The sequence below is a fragment of the Hippopotamus amphibius genome, chromosome 4 (genome assembly GCF_030028045.1).
Source record: "Hippopotamus amphibius kiboko isolate mHipAmp2 chromosome 4, mHipAmp2.hap2, whole genome shotgun sequence".
NCBI lineage: Eukaryota > Metazoa > Chordata > Mammalia > Artiodactyla > Hippopotamidae > Hippopotamus > Hippopotamus amphibius.
This window is the reverse complement of record NC_080189.1, coordinates 59,603,266-59,620,237: the sequence shown is the minus strand read 5'-3', so window position 1 is coordinate 59,620,237 and position 16,972 is coordinate 59,603,266. Positions and strand designations below refer to the sequence as shown.

General features: G+C 37.5%; 1 protein-coding gene across 2 annotated transcripts in view; it reads right to left on the bottom strand.

The window, feature by feature from the left end:
• The window catches only part of ASB4 (ankyrin repeat and SOCS box containing 4), a 180,441-nt gene extending 164,621 nt beyond the window's left edge, over positions 1 to 15,820 (bottom strand). For both annotated transcript variants that reach the window (XM_057732801.1, XM_057732800.1), the window contains exons 1-2: positions 15,564 to 15,820; positions 6,417 to 6,716 (exon numbers count right to left, since the gene is read on the bottom strand). In XM_057732801.1, coding sequence (XP_057588784.1) covers positions 6,417 to 6,716; positions 15,564 to 15,750 — 487 coding nt within the window. In that variant the 5' untranslated portion in view covers positions 15,751 to 15,820. The remainder of the gene's footprint in view (positions 1 to 6,416; positions 6,717 to 15,563) is intronic.
• Positions 15,821 to 16,972: the final 1,152 nt, after the last annotated feature.

The following is a 16,972-nucleotide window of genomic DNA, read 5'->3' as shown; positions in this document are numbered from 1 at the left end:
TCAAAGTGTCTACCATATGATCCTAGAGAGAAAATTCAACCCTCAGCTATCTCCCTAGAGATTGAGAGGCTAAAACTGACCAACAGCAGCATTTCATTAACCATGAACATAGTTTCCATTTACTAGACGGCAGTAGTTCCCTTCCGTGCACTCAGGGCTCCTGGAGCCATTCCCAGATCAGCCAGAGACCATTTATTGAGTACTTCCTATGTGCCAAGCACTGTCCAAGAAACCGAAGACATAAAAATGCAAAAGAAAGGCTGCAAGATGCTGACAGTCTTCTAGAATTTCCAGACTAGATGATTACCTCCAAGCACTTCTTTTCTCTGTTTCTCCATTCATAAAATGGTGAAATTTTACCCAATTAACTGACTTACAGTTTTATTTTGTTTTGACATATTTTCCAAGTACTACATTTAAAAAAACATTTATCCTAAGAGTAAGGATCTGACATAACAAATTTGCTTTTTTGAAGTTGCTTAGTTACAGGTAAATATTACTTATGCTATCAAGTATGACTCATAATTTGGATATTATTTTCTGATATACATAATCATATATGTTTTAGAAAAATAAGTTTATGCAGTTTATACACTCTTATGAACTTATTTAAGAAAATCTTTCTATGTCAATAAACATTCTTTTACAATGTCATTTTAACGTCTGTATGGTATGGAGGTTACACAGTTTAAATTTTTCTATTATATATACAAATATTTTTAAGCTTTTCAGTAATATAAATGACTGTCAGGGCAAAAGGAAATCAGGAAACTTTTTTGAGACTAAGTACATTAAAAAATTAAAAATGCTGATATACATCTTTTAAAATTCTGGTATATTTTAAATGTATTCCTTAACCAATCAAAGCTTTTATTGCAAAAATATAAAATAAAACACACTACAACTACACTATTTTGAAGACTCTCACAGAATTAGGAGAAAGTCTCAATTTCTAGTGTACTACAGATCACGTGACTAAGCACAATTCTGTTACATGATAAATGTCTTTCTCATCAGTTATCTTTTTGACTCAATGCATAACCTTATTTAGAGATACATCCAGTCTGAATTTGAGGCCCTACAACAATGAGAACCCTGAGTCAAATTGTGCTGAATTAGTCCCTAATCCTAGGGGCAGATTTTCTGAGTTAAAAAAGGTTTTATTTAAGCTTCTGATATTCCCCTCAATCATACACATGTTGACTGCATTAAGCCTGTGTGCGAGCACTGCCCCACATGGTACGTATTATCATCTTTGGTTTCTTGTTAATGTGATAATCACAACAAAAGCATCTAATTCTTATTTTGATTGACATTTTACTGATTACCAATACAAATGATCATTATGCTACCTTTATTTGCTGTCGATATGCTTGTCTGTTTTTTGTCCGAAATACCTATTCCTGTTCTTGATCCCTTTTGTGTTTTGTTTTGTTTTTTTTCTCTTAGTTGTGACCCTCCTAACTTTAATTTTTTTTTTTTTTTGATGTGGACCATTTTTTTAAAGTCTTTATTTAATTTTTTACATATTGCTTCTGTTTTATGGTTTGGTTTTTTGGCTGTGAGGTATGTGGGATCTTAGCTCCCCTACCAGGGATCAAACCTGCACCCCCTGCACTGGAAAGCGAAGTTTTAATCACTGGATCATCAGGGAAGTCCCCCAACTTTAATTTTTAAAGTTTCTTTATATATTAAGGATATGAGGCCTCTGTCATATAGTCTCAAATATTTTTCCCAGTTTTATGACTGCCTTTTAATTTTATAATCTGTTTGCCACACAGATGTTGAACATTTTTGTTTTCTCTAATTAATCTTTCTTGTTATGGCTTCAGCCTTTGATGCTGTGGTGCTAAAGAGTGAGTAATCTTTAATGGACTTCCTTTTGCTCTTCCTCCTGGATTGTTATCAGTCTAATTCTTTGTGTAGCCTACAGAGAGCCTTGCTCAGTCTCCTCCTACCTCTTTATTTCTTCTGTTCCTAGGTAGGTATCCCTCTGTCGACAGGGATAAGAGACATGTAGAATAACTGTGTTCTCTGGGAAAGCTGTGTGGGAACAACTCAGAGGAGAGACAGGGTTGGCAGCTTGCTGTCAGTCTGTGGTTGATGAAAAGGCAATGATATAACAAGTCAATAATTAAACAAATATACAATTTCTTAACTTTCCAAAAATTTTGAAAGCAAATAGCTTAAAAGTTAAAATTAATTAATTAAAATATATATAAAAATAAAAACTACATATAAAAATAAGTGTATAAGTAAATGTGAAAGGTGCTGATGGACCCAGGTGGGAAGGTAAAGTGGATAAGCTCCAATGGATGCCTGTCCTTCTCTGAGCATCTCTGCACTGGGCCCTTCCTCCCAGGGCAGACAAGAAGGAGAATAAGCCGGGTTGATATTGTTTCTCCCTTTAATTCTCACAGGTTGAGAAGGCCATAGCATCTTCAAGTGTGTTCTCCTATTCTTTCCCCATGACCTTTCTATATCTTCCCCTCTCTCATCCAACTGCCAATCTTTCTGCTCTCATTTTGGCTGATGACTTTACATCAGATAGGGATTCCCTCATCTTACCACAACCAAATCTCTGGCATTAAAGCCATCTTTTACTTTGGCTCACCTGCTGAAAATGAGGATGTGTCTCATGGTCTCTGGATTTCATTCCTTCTCAACTTCTCTAAGATTTGGAACTTTCAGTTATCCTGTCTCATGCATCTTCAACTGTTTACTTTCTATAAATCATTTCCTTCAGCATACAAACTTTTCCTTTTATCTTCAACTGTAGATAATAGTCTCCTCTGATACCCCCCCCAACTCCCTTCAGCAATCATGCTACTGTTATGCTCACATTTGCATCAAACTTCTTTTAACAATTGTAAGCATATGCCATCTCTAGTTTCTAATCTCCCATTCACACCTTCTGATCTGGCTTCTGCACCTTCCATTTCACCAAAACTATTTTTGTCAGTGATAACTCTGTCACTAAATCTAATGAACATCTAATTAAACCTCTCAGTAGCTATCAATACAGCTGACCACTACCCCATTCTTGAACCTGCCTTCTTCTTAGTTTCTGTGATGCCAAAAATGCTCTTCAGTTTTCTCCAATTTAATTTATCGATCCATTTTACTCTCTCTCTTTTTTAGTGTGGAGTATATTTTAATACATTCTTAGAAATAAAAAATTATAGAGGAAAGTGGTTATCACAAGGAAAAGAAATCAAAACACTAGAATCATTTCACTGTCTTTTATTGCCTCCTCTCCTTCCTGCTAACATCCAAACACAAGAATTTGTCAGAGCTTGGTCCTAAGTTCTCTTCTATCTCTCTACACTGTTTATCTAGGTGGGTTCATTGATTTCCTTGGCTTCAAATACAATCTATAGGCCAATGGTTCCTAAACTTACTGCTTTAGTCCAGAGCTCTTTTCTGAAATCTATACTTTTATATCAAGTACATCCTTGACTTGTTCACTTTGATGTCTCAAGGAGGTCTGAAACCTCTCATGTTTAAAACTAACCTAGAAGGACTCACTCTATGTGCTTTTGAGACTTGATATAAAGCTAGAGCAACCAAGTCAGTGGAGGATTAGCAAAAAAAAATAGATGTATAGATCAATGGACCCATACATATTTGGTCAATTGACTTTTGAGAAAAAATATCAAGACAATTCAAAGACTATTCTTTTCAACAAATAACGCTGAAACAATTGGCCATCGATACAAAAAAAAGATGAACTTCAACCCATACCTCACACCATATGCAAAAAATAACTAAAAATGAATCAAAGACACAAAAGTAAAACCTGAAATTATAAAACTTCTAGAAGAAAACACAGGAGAAAAATCTTTGTTACTTGGGTTAATCAAATATTTCTTAGCTAGAACACAGAAAGCATAAACCATAAGAGGTAAAAATTGATAAACTAAATTTATCAAAATTAAATACTTCTGCTCTTTTAAAAACACCCTTAGAAAAACAAAAAGCCAAAGAATGAATTAAACTATTTGCAAAACACATATTTGATAGAAGGCTAGTATCCAAAATACATGAAGAGTTCTCACAGAACAGAAACAGCCCATTTAAAAAAAAAAAAGGAGCAAAAGAAATGAACAGATATTTTACCAAAGTGAACACACAGCTTGCAGATAAATACATGAAAACAGAATCAATGTCTTTGGTCATTAGGGGAATTCAAATTAAAATTATAATGAGGGCTTCTCTGGTAGCACAGTGGTTAAGAATCCACCTGCCAATGCAGAGGACACAAGTTTGATCCCTGGCCCAGGAAGATCTCACATGTCTCGGAGCAACTAAGCCCATGTGCCAAAACTACTGAGCCTGCACTCTAGAGCCCGTGAACCACAACTAATGAGCCCACGTGCCACAGCTACTGAAGCCGCGTGCCTAGAGCCTGTGCTCTGCAATAAGAGAAGCCATCGTAATGAGAAGCCTGTGCACCACAACAAAGAGTAGCTACCGCTTGCCGCAACTAGAGAAATCCCACATGCAGTAATGAAGACCTAACACAGCCAATAAATAAAAAATAAAATAAATAAATAAAATTTTAAAAATAGGTAAAATTATAATGAGATGCTTTCATATACTAATTAGAATGGCTAAAACAATTTTTAAAAATCTGACATTACGAAGTTCTGACGAGGATGAAGAATAACAGGAATTCTTATACACTGCTGGTGGGTACGCAAAATGGTACAAGCACTTTGTAAAACACTTTAGCAGTTCTTATAAGCTTACCATACAACCCACTATCCCACTCCTAGGTGTTTACCCAAGTGAAATGAAACATGTCCACACAAGAACGTGTATGCAAATGTTTATAGCAGAATTTTTTTCAAAACTGCCAAAGACTAGAAGCAATCCAAGTGCCCCACCCCCCCACTGGGGAATAAACTGTATTACATCTATACAAGGAATACTATTCAGCAATAAAAAGGTCTGATTTACTGGTGAGTGGAATCACATTGATGAATCTCAAATGAATTATGCTAAGTTGGAGAAACCAGACTCAAAAGGTTATATATTGTATAATTTAATTAATATGACATTCTGAAAAGAAACTAAAAGGACAGAAAACAGATCAATGCTTGCCAGGGGTGGGGGATAGAGGGAGGGAATTAACTACCAAGGGCATTGGGAGATTTTTTGAGATAATTGTGGTGAATGGTTTCATGACTACCTGTTTCTCAAAAACAGTGAATTTACAGTGTACAAATTATACCTCTGTAAATCTGACTTCAAAAAAATGATACAACGATCTTCCCCATACACATGCTTCTTCCTCAAGTTTCCCTGCCTTAAAAAATGGCATCACTATCCACCCATCTTCTAAAGCCAGAAACCTGGCAATGATTCTTGAAACTTCCTTTTCTGTCAGCACCCTCCCCCCAACCTATATCTAATCCATCTCCAAATCCCATTAATTCTGCTTCTAAAACATATTGCAAACCCATTTTCTAATCTTCCTATCCAAGCTTTCCCCTTACTGCAAATCATCATCCCCCTTCACCTACACTATTGCAAGAGCTTCTCTGCTGGTCTCCCTGCTTCCATTCTTGGCCTTCTCCAACTCAACTTCTGAATAACTCCATATTGATGATTTTAAGTGAAAGTCAAACTTGTCATTGCCTTGCTTTAAACTTGCCAGTGGCTCCATTTCTAAACCCCATACACTGGCCCCCAGCAGGCCATATATGATCTAACACATCCAATGTCATCTTGTGGCACTCCCCTCTACCCTCTTGTCCATCCCACCCCACTCCACACCCATGATACTCTGGCAACTGGCCTTCTTCCATTTGTTGAATATTCCAAGTTTTTTGCTCCCCTAGCAACTTTGCATATAATATTCCCTATACCTAGACTTTTCTTCATCATTCTTGTTTTCAATGGCCAGCTCCTTCTCATTATAAAGTTTCAGCTTACATATCATATCTTTAGAGAAGTCTTTATACATTTTATAATAGTTTACTCCTGACATTCTCTTTCATAGCATCATGTTGTGCTTCTTTCCCAATTTACAATTATATATTTATGAATTTACTTTGTCAATATTCATCTCCCCTACTAGAATATAAGCTCCTAGAGGGCAGAAACTATTTTCTCTTTTTACTTAGCACATTACCTGACATCACAGGAGCTAATAAATATTTGCTAAATGTGCAAACTAATGAGACTCCTACAATTAAAACAATAATAAGAATTCAACGTGATCATCACTGAATGACCTGGGCTAACATACGTAGAGAGATAACTATCTCTCTACGTATTTTTAGGGCCCCCAAATTAGGCTTAATGCATAGAGATACATACTACATTGCCGTAAGTAAGTAAGGGTCACCAATTTTCAAAACCATGACTGGGCAGGTAGATGATAATGTCAGCCACCCAGAAAGGCTTACCTCTCCAAACCAATTGCTTGGCACAGAGGATGGAGCTTGGAGTTGTACAGAAGTGTAAAGCTGTGTGTCCACTTAAGGAGTAGCAATTGAGCTTTGCTCCACGGTCACAGAGGATCTTAACACAATCCAAGTTGGCCATTTCACAAGCCACATGAAGAGGAGTTTTCCCGTTGGGTCTACAGTTAATTGTAGCATTGTGGTCCAGTAGCACCAGAAGACATTCCACGTGACCAAACAAGACAGAAAGATGCAGGCCTGTGGCCCAGGAAGACTTTAATTTGTAACTAGGCAACCAATAACCTGAAAAAGAAAGGGAAAGAAAGTTTAACTTCTTAGCTTAGGATTTCTCCCTGTTTAGTGAGGATTTTTACAAAGCATTTTACTTTGGTCACATTTAGAAAATGCAGAGCAATCAAGCCTTGTGTGCCACAACTACTGAGCCTGTGCTCTAGAGCCCATGAGCCACAATCACTGAGCCCACACACCGCAGCTACTGAAGCCTGTGCACCTAGAGCCCGTGCTCCACAACAAGAGAAGCCACTGCAATGAGAAGCCCAAGCACCACAACAAAGAGTAGGCCCTGCTTGCGGCAACTAGAGAAAGCCCGCACGCAGCAATGAAGACCCAACACTGCCAAAAAAATAAAAAATAAAAAATAAAATAAAATAAAATATTGTGAATACTTTTGGGCAACAAAAATGAGCATCTGGAGGGCACTCAGGATTATTAAAGGTGGGCCTGGTGATCAGGTATTAAAATTCTCTCATTTAAGTGAAAAGCACGACCTACATGCCACTCCTGGGTATTTATTCTACAAATTAATTCACTCATGTGTGGAATGCCATATAAGGGCCACGGTATTACACAACTCCCAACAACACTGCTTTCTTTGAACTCTTCATGAAGAGTATGAAGTTCCCGGGAGTTATGAATCCTGGCAACGTGGCCCAGGACAACAACATGCATGGCACTACAGCATAGTTCTTAACGGTTAATGATTGGAAAAAAATCTCAATCTTCATCAACAGGAGACTGTTTAAATAAAGTATGTACATCCACACAGCGGAAGACTATACAGCCACTATAAAGAAGGAGGCAGTTCTGTGTATATTGATATGGAAAAATCTCAAGATACATTACTGAGTGAGAGAAGCAGGGAGCTGAAGAGTGTGCACAAATGCTAACATGTAAGAAAATATTTATAAACACCTAACACAAGACACTGGTTGCACTGGTAGCCTTCAAGAACTGGGGGCTTGGGGACAAGAACAGAGATTTACTTGTTCGGAATGCTCCCCTTGAGGTTTTTAATGTACTACCTTGTGCGTGTATTACTATTTATAAAAATAAATAAAGTTAAACTGTTGTGCAAAATAATTTAAAGCGTTCATTTATAGGGTCATGCATAATGCTGATTAATCCTGAGAGAATGAATGCTCCCAACCTGAAGTTTTTCTATCCAACCTAGGCAGACAGACAGACAGACAGACACACACACACTTTAAACTCATTCAGAATTCTAGGGCCATTTGCTTTCTCTTCCTCCAACTCTTCCCTTATCCAAACTCCTTAAAAAGAAATCCAAAGTTAATTTACACTAAGGTCTAATAGACTGAGCATTGTTTAAAATGTGACCCTCCTAGGATAATCTGAATTTATGTAGGAACCTGTATTCATACAATAGAATTAAGTTCTAAGATACTAATTCCAGATTTCAGACACTGAAAAGGGAAGGTATTTGGTGATATCGATTTTCCCTGGGGGATACAAACAGTTTCACAGCCTGTCTGGACTGGGGAGTATCAACTCTGTGACTGCTTGTGTGTGTGTGTGTGTGTGTGTGTGTGTGTGTGTATGTGTAAATAGATATGCATACACAATACATTTGTATACATCCATATATACATTTCCATTTAGCTGTATACATTGAATCTGTGTTCCTAGCATAGTTTTTAAGCTATATGGTACACAACCTGCTTTTAATAAGGAATGAATCACTTAACACCAATTGTTAGTCATCTTAATACTCAAATTTCCTCTACAAGCAATTTGTAAAAACAACCTCTTCTAACTCTCTTGCAAAGAAGCTGGTTCCAGATCTGAAAACTGGAGTGTGTTTTGCTTGCCGATTAACAGCAAAGATTAGGCAGCTCTATGCAGCAACTGATCGGAAACTCATGTCTGCTTCTGCAATGGGAAGAAAAATGACCTCAGAAAGGAAGCAGTAGAGAGCTGATTAAGAAAACCATTTTGATGTAAAATCAAAGAAACACAGAATGTTAGCGCTAGAGGGAAGATTATCCAGTCCAAGCCCTTCATTTTCCAGATGAGAAAACTGCCACTTTTTCAGCCTGCTAGAGCCATAAGTCGTCTGCCTCAGACCAAGCTAATGGACTCAGGATATCTGCAATGCAGGGTTTCCATCTGTCTTTGTCTTTGTGGAAGCAGAATAGGTTTAGCACCAACCCTGCTTCACAAATCATGAGGAAAGAAAGAAGATCCCAAATTCATCTATAATATGTCACATCTCTGATATGGAAATACATTTGCTTGTTGATTTTTTTTTCTTCCTCCTAAATTCCCAATAGCACCTAGAGAATTTATCCTGCCTGTTTATTACATGAATCAGTCATCCTTGGCCTCTCAGTCAGTTTCATCTGCGTCTCTTATAATCATAATCATTAACCAGTAAATTGGGCTCAGAGGTGGCCAGGTCTTGGAATTCAGCCGACCCCATGAATGGAATGGCACCTACAACTCACCTCTCCTAGAAAGGAATGTGGGTGGTAGGAATGTAGATGGGTGGGTGGCAACAAGACCCCTTAGCTGGTGCCCCAGGGAGCTGAGTGGAGAGATAGGAAGAGGACAGACTGTCGGATACAGATCAGGGTCTGTCGCAGTGTATCTTGAAGCTCCATTGCAGAACTTTGCTGGGGGGTAGTGGAGAGGAGTTTCTGGATAATCCAAGCCCTTGCAAAGCAGGAAAGCAGAGATAAGAGCAGCCCACAGCAAAGAGGCCACCCACATACAATCACTACCTTTAAATGAGGCTGTGGCCACAGGTCACTGTGTACCAAGTGGAAACAAGCAGGAGTGTCCTTTCCACCACACCTACCCTCACTAAGGACCAAACAAGGTAATGCCATCGTGATGCAGGACCTATTAACACACTTGTGTCAATGTTGGTATGTCAAGAGATCAAAATGTGTCCTCCAAAATGTAACCCCCAATGGTCACAGCATGACAGAAATACAGTTAACTAATCAGGCAGATTCATTTTTTACAGTCTCCCTTATTTCCACAGCAGAATTGTCCCAGGCTTCAGAACTCAGAATGTAATTTATTCTTAGCATTTGCCTTTCAAAGGGCCCCCCTCTGCTCACCTCTGCAGAGGCCAGGCTGCCCTTTGTGTGCTCAGATTGCACAAAGGATGGTGGGAGTAAAGCCCAGGAACAAAGCCCTTGATAGGGCTGGAGGTGAGGAAGGCGCTGCCTCCCCCCAAATGTAAACCACCCGGTTCTCACCCCAAGTCTGCAGTCTGTGTGCAGTGATGCCTTTTGCTTGAGCTCACTTGAGCAATGAGCTTAACTGAGAAGAAAATACAGATTCTTCCTCCTAGGCAAAAATCCCAGAGAACTCTCAAATATAGGCCATGCCCATGTGGATTTACAGCATCTACAGTTACTTTTTACCTTCCCCGGACCATGGTACATAATCTGTTTGTATAATTTCCCCTTCATAGCATCATAGATTATCTGCATGCAGGAGATTTAGAGGGGGTCTTAACAAAACCTCCACTTTACAAATGAGGATAAATATCTTGTAGAGATTAAGTAGCAGGAAGTGCCCATGTCTGTATAAGTAGTCTCCCCCAAATCTCTAAATAGCCATCAATGATCTGAAAGCTACATGCAGTCCACCATTAAACCAATATCACTTTTAGGCAAAAGTTCTAAAGGAATTTAGGAGTTATGCCCCTACAAAAATATGCAGACCAATCTTCTGTGTGTGTGTGTGTGTGTGTGTGTGTGTGTTTAATTTAAATCTGAAACCCGAGATATACCCAAGTCACTGAGTAGAAAACCCCCCAGCTCAGGAAATATGGTAAGAAGCAAAGTGTTTGGGCCATCTGTTGGAAGAGGTGGTTGATTCTGCTCCAATGTTGTTGTTGTTTTTTTGTGGGTTTTTTTGGCGGGGGGTGGGTGGGGCAGGATATACGTATCTCTGGTAAACCTTCGGCTAAGCCTGGGCTCTGCCACAGTTATCAGCTATAATGTTATCTGAGTCCAAAGAACCCCACACATGAGAAGCCTCTGTTATTACAGCCAAAGGTTACACATGCTGCTCATGGCTGGATTAGCAGACATTTGCTCTGCTGTGTCCATGTATTTACACAGTCCTGAAAGATTATAGACTGGAGCACAATTCTTGGCTATTTTTTAACAGCTAATATTTTCAGGATAAATCTCAGAGTTCACCTAGGAGAGAAAAAAAAAAGTAAGCTTGAAATGTAAAATGTAAAAGAAAAAAGTCTGAACATCTAGGAAAGGAAAAGAACCCTAGGATGGCAATAGGAAAGCAGGGATTTCTGGCAAAGAGAAAAATTAGGTAATAAGATGACTCATTAAAGAGAGTGAAAATAAGAGCTTTCAAGATATTTGGAAGGCAGTTGCTACTTAGTAGACAGAGTACCTGCCAGAAAGTTTCCAGTGAAATCATTCATTGGTTATTTTAATTAAAAATATGACTATCAACCAAAGAACCTGCGGCTGTGGGCCATAAACTAAGTACTTAAAGTACATTACACTGATTAATAAAAGGACTCTGATTAACCTTGCTGACTAGAGAATTTCATACCAAAGAGATAAGTATGATATTCTGCCTGGAACATTAATGAGCCAAGGCTCATACATCTGAAGGAGAATCAAAATGAGTGGTTAGAAAATCCTTTGGAAATAACTTTATGGACACTCACGTTTCCAGTATGGAGATCACCTAGTGAGAACCAATATGAATAGCTGTGCGTTTTCTTAGAGACCCACTTGCACTATAAATACTGTGTGCTTGGCTCATAATAAACTTTATATCGTTGACATCCTTTGACTATTCAACTGCTTATTGCGTTTGGCAGCTAAAAGTTGTTCATGTATTTAACTTTTCTTCCCTTCATTTCTATTTTAAAGTGGTCCGCTGGTAGATGTAATTTTGCTTACTTGTTTTCACTTTTCAGACACATATATCTGCCATTCTCTAGGAGATAACACAAGTGCCAACCAGAATGTTTTTAATGTTTGCTTTACAAAGTGTCAGAGAAATGAATATTTTTAATTGATAAAACACAATATTATCTGAAGATTTGATTATGAAGTTGAAAATATCTTGAAAGGGATTTCCCTGGTGGCGCAGTAGTTAGACGAATCCACTTGCCAATGCAGGGGAAACAGGTTCAAACCCTGGTCCGGGAAGATCCCACATGTGGTGGAGCAACTAAGCCCGTGCGCCACAACTACTGAGCCCATGTGCCACAACTGCTGAAGCCTGCGCACCTAGAGCCCATGCTCTGCAACAAGAGAAGCCACCACAATGAGAAGCCTGTGCACCATGACAGAGCAGCCTCCACTCACCACAACTAGAGAAAGCCTGCATGCAACAACAAAGACCCAACACGACCAAAAATAAAATAAAAATAAAATAAATAAAAATAAATTAATATAATAAAAAATTTTTAATAAAAAATAACTTGAAAAAATAGAATGCTTTAAGAATCATTATTAATCATTATTATTATGAGGTGCTGGGGCTATTAGGACCAGCCATCTAACCCTGGAAGCTGGCTTCTAAATCTGTTCTCTGTCTCACAGGTGAGAGAAGCTACTCAATGAGACAAGAAGCAGAAGTAAATTCCCAGACACTTTGTTCTGCCTTCCTCACAAAGTCCATATTTTATATATGCTTAGGAGGTCAACTTTTGATTTTTTAATGTACCATTTAAACTGTGAATATGCGGTTGCAATGTTTAGATTCCAAGTTGATTTCTTCACCAATAGACTTCTGAGTTGCCTTTACGAAAAGTATAAACTGACTTTCATACTGGCTTAAACATATCATAATTAGGGGGGAAAATGTGGTCACTTTTAAAAATCCTCTGTAAAGTGCTATAATATGTCCTGAAAGAAATAAAAATGAATTGGGATTAATTTTACCACTGTTGATCTTCCACAGGATAATCAAATGTTGAATATAGATTATATTACTAATTACAAAAGCAAATTTGAAGGTAGCATACTATGTTCTAGATTTCACAAATTGTCTTGCTTATCAAGCCAAAAATAACTAAAACCTGAAGATTCCCACACTTTAAAAGTAAATAAGCAGTAATGTTCTATTTCTTCACCTGGAAGCTGGTTGCATACATTTGTTTACTTTGTGAAAATTAATCAAGCTGCACACATGATTTGTGCACTTTTCTGTTGTAGAGACTTTCAAAGGTGCTTTAAAAAATCAAAAATACATGCATATATAACAACATAATGCATAAACATAATGCAACATAATGCAAAAACATAGTGCATAGCAATTCAACAGCATTCAACAGCCAAGAATTCTGCTGTGATTTAATAAAGTCTCACAAAGTTTAATCCACTCACATATCCTTTCAGAAAAGGGTTTCTTGGGACTTCCCTGGTGGCGCAGTGGTTGAGAATCCACCTGCCAGTGCAGGGGACACGGGTTCGATCCCTGGTCCAGGAAGATCACACATGCCACAAGGCAACTAAGCCCGTGAGCCACAACTACTGAAGCCCGCATGCCTAGAGCCCGTGCTCCGCAACAAGAGAAGCCACGGCAATAAGAAGCCTGAGCACCGCAACGAAGAGTAGCCCCCTCTAGCGGCAACTGGAGGAAGCCCATGCGCAGCAACAAAGACCCAGCATGGCTAAAGATAAAATTAATTAAAAGGAAAAGGGTCTCATTCCTCAGAATCATTCAGAAAGGAACTAACAGTCTACGGCCATATCACCCTGAACGTGCCCGATCTCGTCAGAAAGGAACTAACTGATTCTAACTAACGAACAAACGACCAGTGTAGACTGCTCAGCTCTACACTAGTTCCTGGGAATTCCTCTGTGACTTAGAAACTCGTATAGCCACTTAGGTCTACTTTGCTTGGCTAGAAACTAGGATTCTATGCATCACTTCCATTCCTGGCTATAATAAAAGGTTTGATAATTAGGGTGGAAGCCATGTGAAAATATCCGAAGAAACTTTGAAGAGGATAAGGCTTCAATCTGGGATTAAGATTGAAGAGACAGATTCTTATATCCATATTTATATTAAACAGAGAGTAAGTGTATTTCTTTCTGTTTGCATGCACGTATGTGTACACACACACACGATTTCCTGCATAAACCCTGAAAATATGACCACAAATCCTATCATTCCTTGCATTCATCCACCTGGCATGAATAAGAATGGAACGATTCTCTTTTTTTTTTTTTCCAAAACCCACAGCGTATAATTTGCTTTCTCACTAATTGAAAGCCCCATCCCACAGTCCTATGAAAACACCCATTAGTATGAATGAAAATTTAGCTCTATGAAGACCATAGGAAGTTGGCTCATATTGACAGAAAGATTTTAAAATGCATTTTTTTCTTGTTCAGGGATGATGACACCAATGGGAGCAAGAGAAACAGCACCCTTCTTCTCCAGAAACTGCCACTAAAACGTCCTTTCTCACAACCTCAGGACCTTCGAATGATCTACGCAATTTGGCATGCTCAGGAGATGAGAAAAGGCAGTCTTCACAACTCAGGGTCAACTATATTACCTGCTGACTTGGACATAAGTTATTTTATGCTCGGCACAAATATGTTTAAAAAATACCTTAAAATGGATTTAGCATTCAGACAGTCTTTCACTGAACAAATCTACATGATGGAAGTATTCTAATCACATAGTATACACTCTTTCTTCTTAACAGAGCCTCCATCAACCACTTTCTAAAAAACAGACCTCTATTTTCCAGTCAAAATAGCAATGCCAATTTATAATAAAACCCTCAAGTAAAAATCATAAACACAGTAACTGGCTTCAACTATTCCATCCTTCCTTCCGAATTGGCAATCAGAGTATAGTAAATTAATGTAGAAATATGTACCATTAGTATTCATTTTTGAAAAATGATGGTACTGATGATTTACATACAAACAGAAAGTATTTTAAACATAAAAAAAGAATTGCCATCTCTCTCTCAATGCTGTACACAAGACCTTATCATCTATTTTGTTTAAACAGAAGTGATGTTGAACATGGTGTTTGTTTGCAGTCCGCTCACCAGATGGCCTCGCTACTCAAATTCCCCCATTAACTAACTGATTTGGGAAATAAGAATCTGCTCACTTCTAATTTATTTCTGATTTATTAAGTATGGGTTCCAGAAAGTCCCTTGATAAAAAAAAATTCGGTTCTAATTTTTGTTATCCTTGGTTCTTCGTAAGGCAGATACTCTGTGTTACATAGATCTACAATTTTGATTTATCCCTGTAGTCACAGAAAAAAAGTTAACTTTTTGGCTTTTCTAGTATCAGCTTTTCTGCCTGAACTGAAAACTCATTAAAATGACAAGGATTATAAAGGTGCATCAAGGTATAGCCTTACACATTTATTAACCCTCCAAATAGGGGCAAAAATCCTCTTTTTCCTCCAAGTGGATGTAGAGATGATATATCTTTAAGTGGCCCTGTTAACAGAGGGTTAGCCGCCTGTTCCCAAGCCAGTCGTACTGTCTGGATTAGATCTCAGCAATCTGTTTAGCCATAATCTGCAGATGTTTTCTTTATTCTATGTACTTATAAGAAGAAAAGTTAGAAATAAAAGAAAATTGCATTACTATATATGATTATCCAGGATTTCAAATCCCAGGCACAGGGATTCAGAAAGAAAAGAGAAGGAAAGTAAAGAAAAAATATATTTATATATACATATATCAGCCCATGATTTGGTCTAGTTTAAAAAGAAACACATTAGAAATATTTTTTAAATATATATTTAAAGAAACAATAAGAGCTACTAGTTTAGATTGGGTGACGCTATGCATTAAAAAAATCAATTTTTTATCGATTTTACAATTACACCTATAATTTTTACCTTGTTTATAAGATGCCAAAACCATATTCTCATCTTCAACTTCAAAAACTGTGTCCACATCTATTTGCCTCTGGATTAAAATGGCCTTCAATTTTCCGAAGTCATTTGATTTTAGAGCCTCAAGGAAATTTTTCTTAACTAACTTGGCAGCTGCAGATTTAGTGACAGGGGCAGCCGAGCTGTCCATCCTTCCTCTCCCTCTGGAAGCTTTGTTGTGATTTATCAGGAAAGCGGCACCAAGCAAACAGGCACATGCTAGAGAGCCCACAAACTGTCAGCTAATTTTATCCCAAAGTTATGCTGATCCGTTCTATTTATATAGGGATCATTTCAAACTTCAAAATATCCTTCCTGGCTGCCACTGCACTCTAAGGTCTTTTAAACTGGTTTTATACTAACTAATTCATTGAATAATGTACCGTGTCAATATGAAGGAAAACCCCAGCAATACATTTCAGAGAATGAAATGTCACTATTATTTCTTATATAATCAAAGTAATAATGTAAGATTTAAAAGCTCTCAATGCTTTTTTTTCCCCTCATAAAAACATCTGGTGCCCAACTGGAGATCCAGTGTCTTGCTCTGATTAACCAATAGCCACAAATGAAAATTTGTTACAGTTGCTGATACATGTGCTTCTGAAAACCTATAATAATTTTGTAATATGAGCCTACAAAATCAAGCATGGTCATACACATTTGAAAACAAATAGAAGGTTATCAAGTGACTTAGACTTGAAAAATTTCAACATCATAAAAGAGAGCAGAGTAGGGTGATGGTGGTAAGGAACTATTTTAGGTAAAAAGAGACTAATGAGACAGAATAGCTAAATGCAATGAGTGAGTACGCTTTATTTAATCTTGAATTTTAAAAAATCAGTTAGAAAAGTCTATATTGATACAGTTGTGGAAATATGAATATGGACTAAATATTACTTGATAATATAGAGTTACTGTTGATTTTTTAAGGTGTGGTAAAATTATTGTGGTCATGTAGAAGAATATTCTTATTCTTAAGGGGTAAATTATGATGTCTAAAGCTTCTTTTCAAATAATTCAGAAATATAAAAATAACTGTGTATATATGTATATATATATGTGTATAGATACATGAGTGAGTGTGTGTGTGTAAATAGAGACAGAGAGAAAACAAATGTGGCAAAAAATTAAAAGTTGGCAAATCTAATGAGGGATTTATGGATGACCAAGATACTGTTTTTTCAGCTTTTCTATAAGTTTGAAAATTTTCAAAATGAAAAGTAAGAGAGAAAAACAATCTTTAAATGTATAAATCATTACAAATTAGAAAAATTATGATAGTAAATATTAATTTGAACATAAAGAAATCACATTTTATATATTGTCTGTGGGAGTCAAAACTGGTGCAAACTTTCTGCAGAACAATTAGC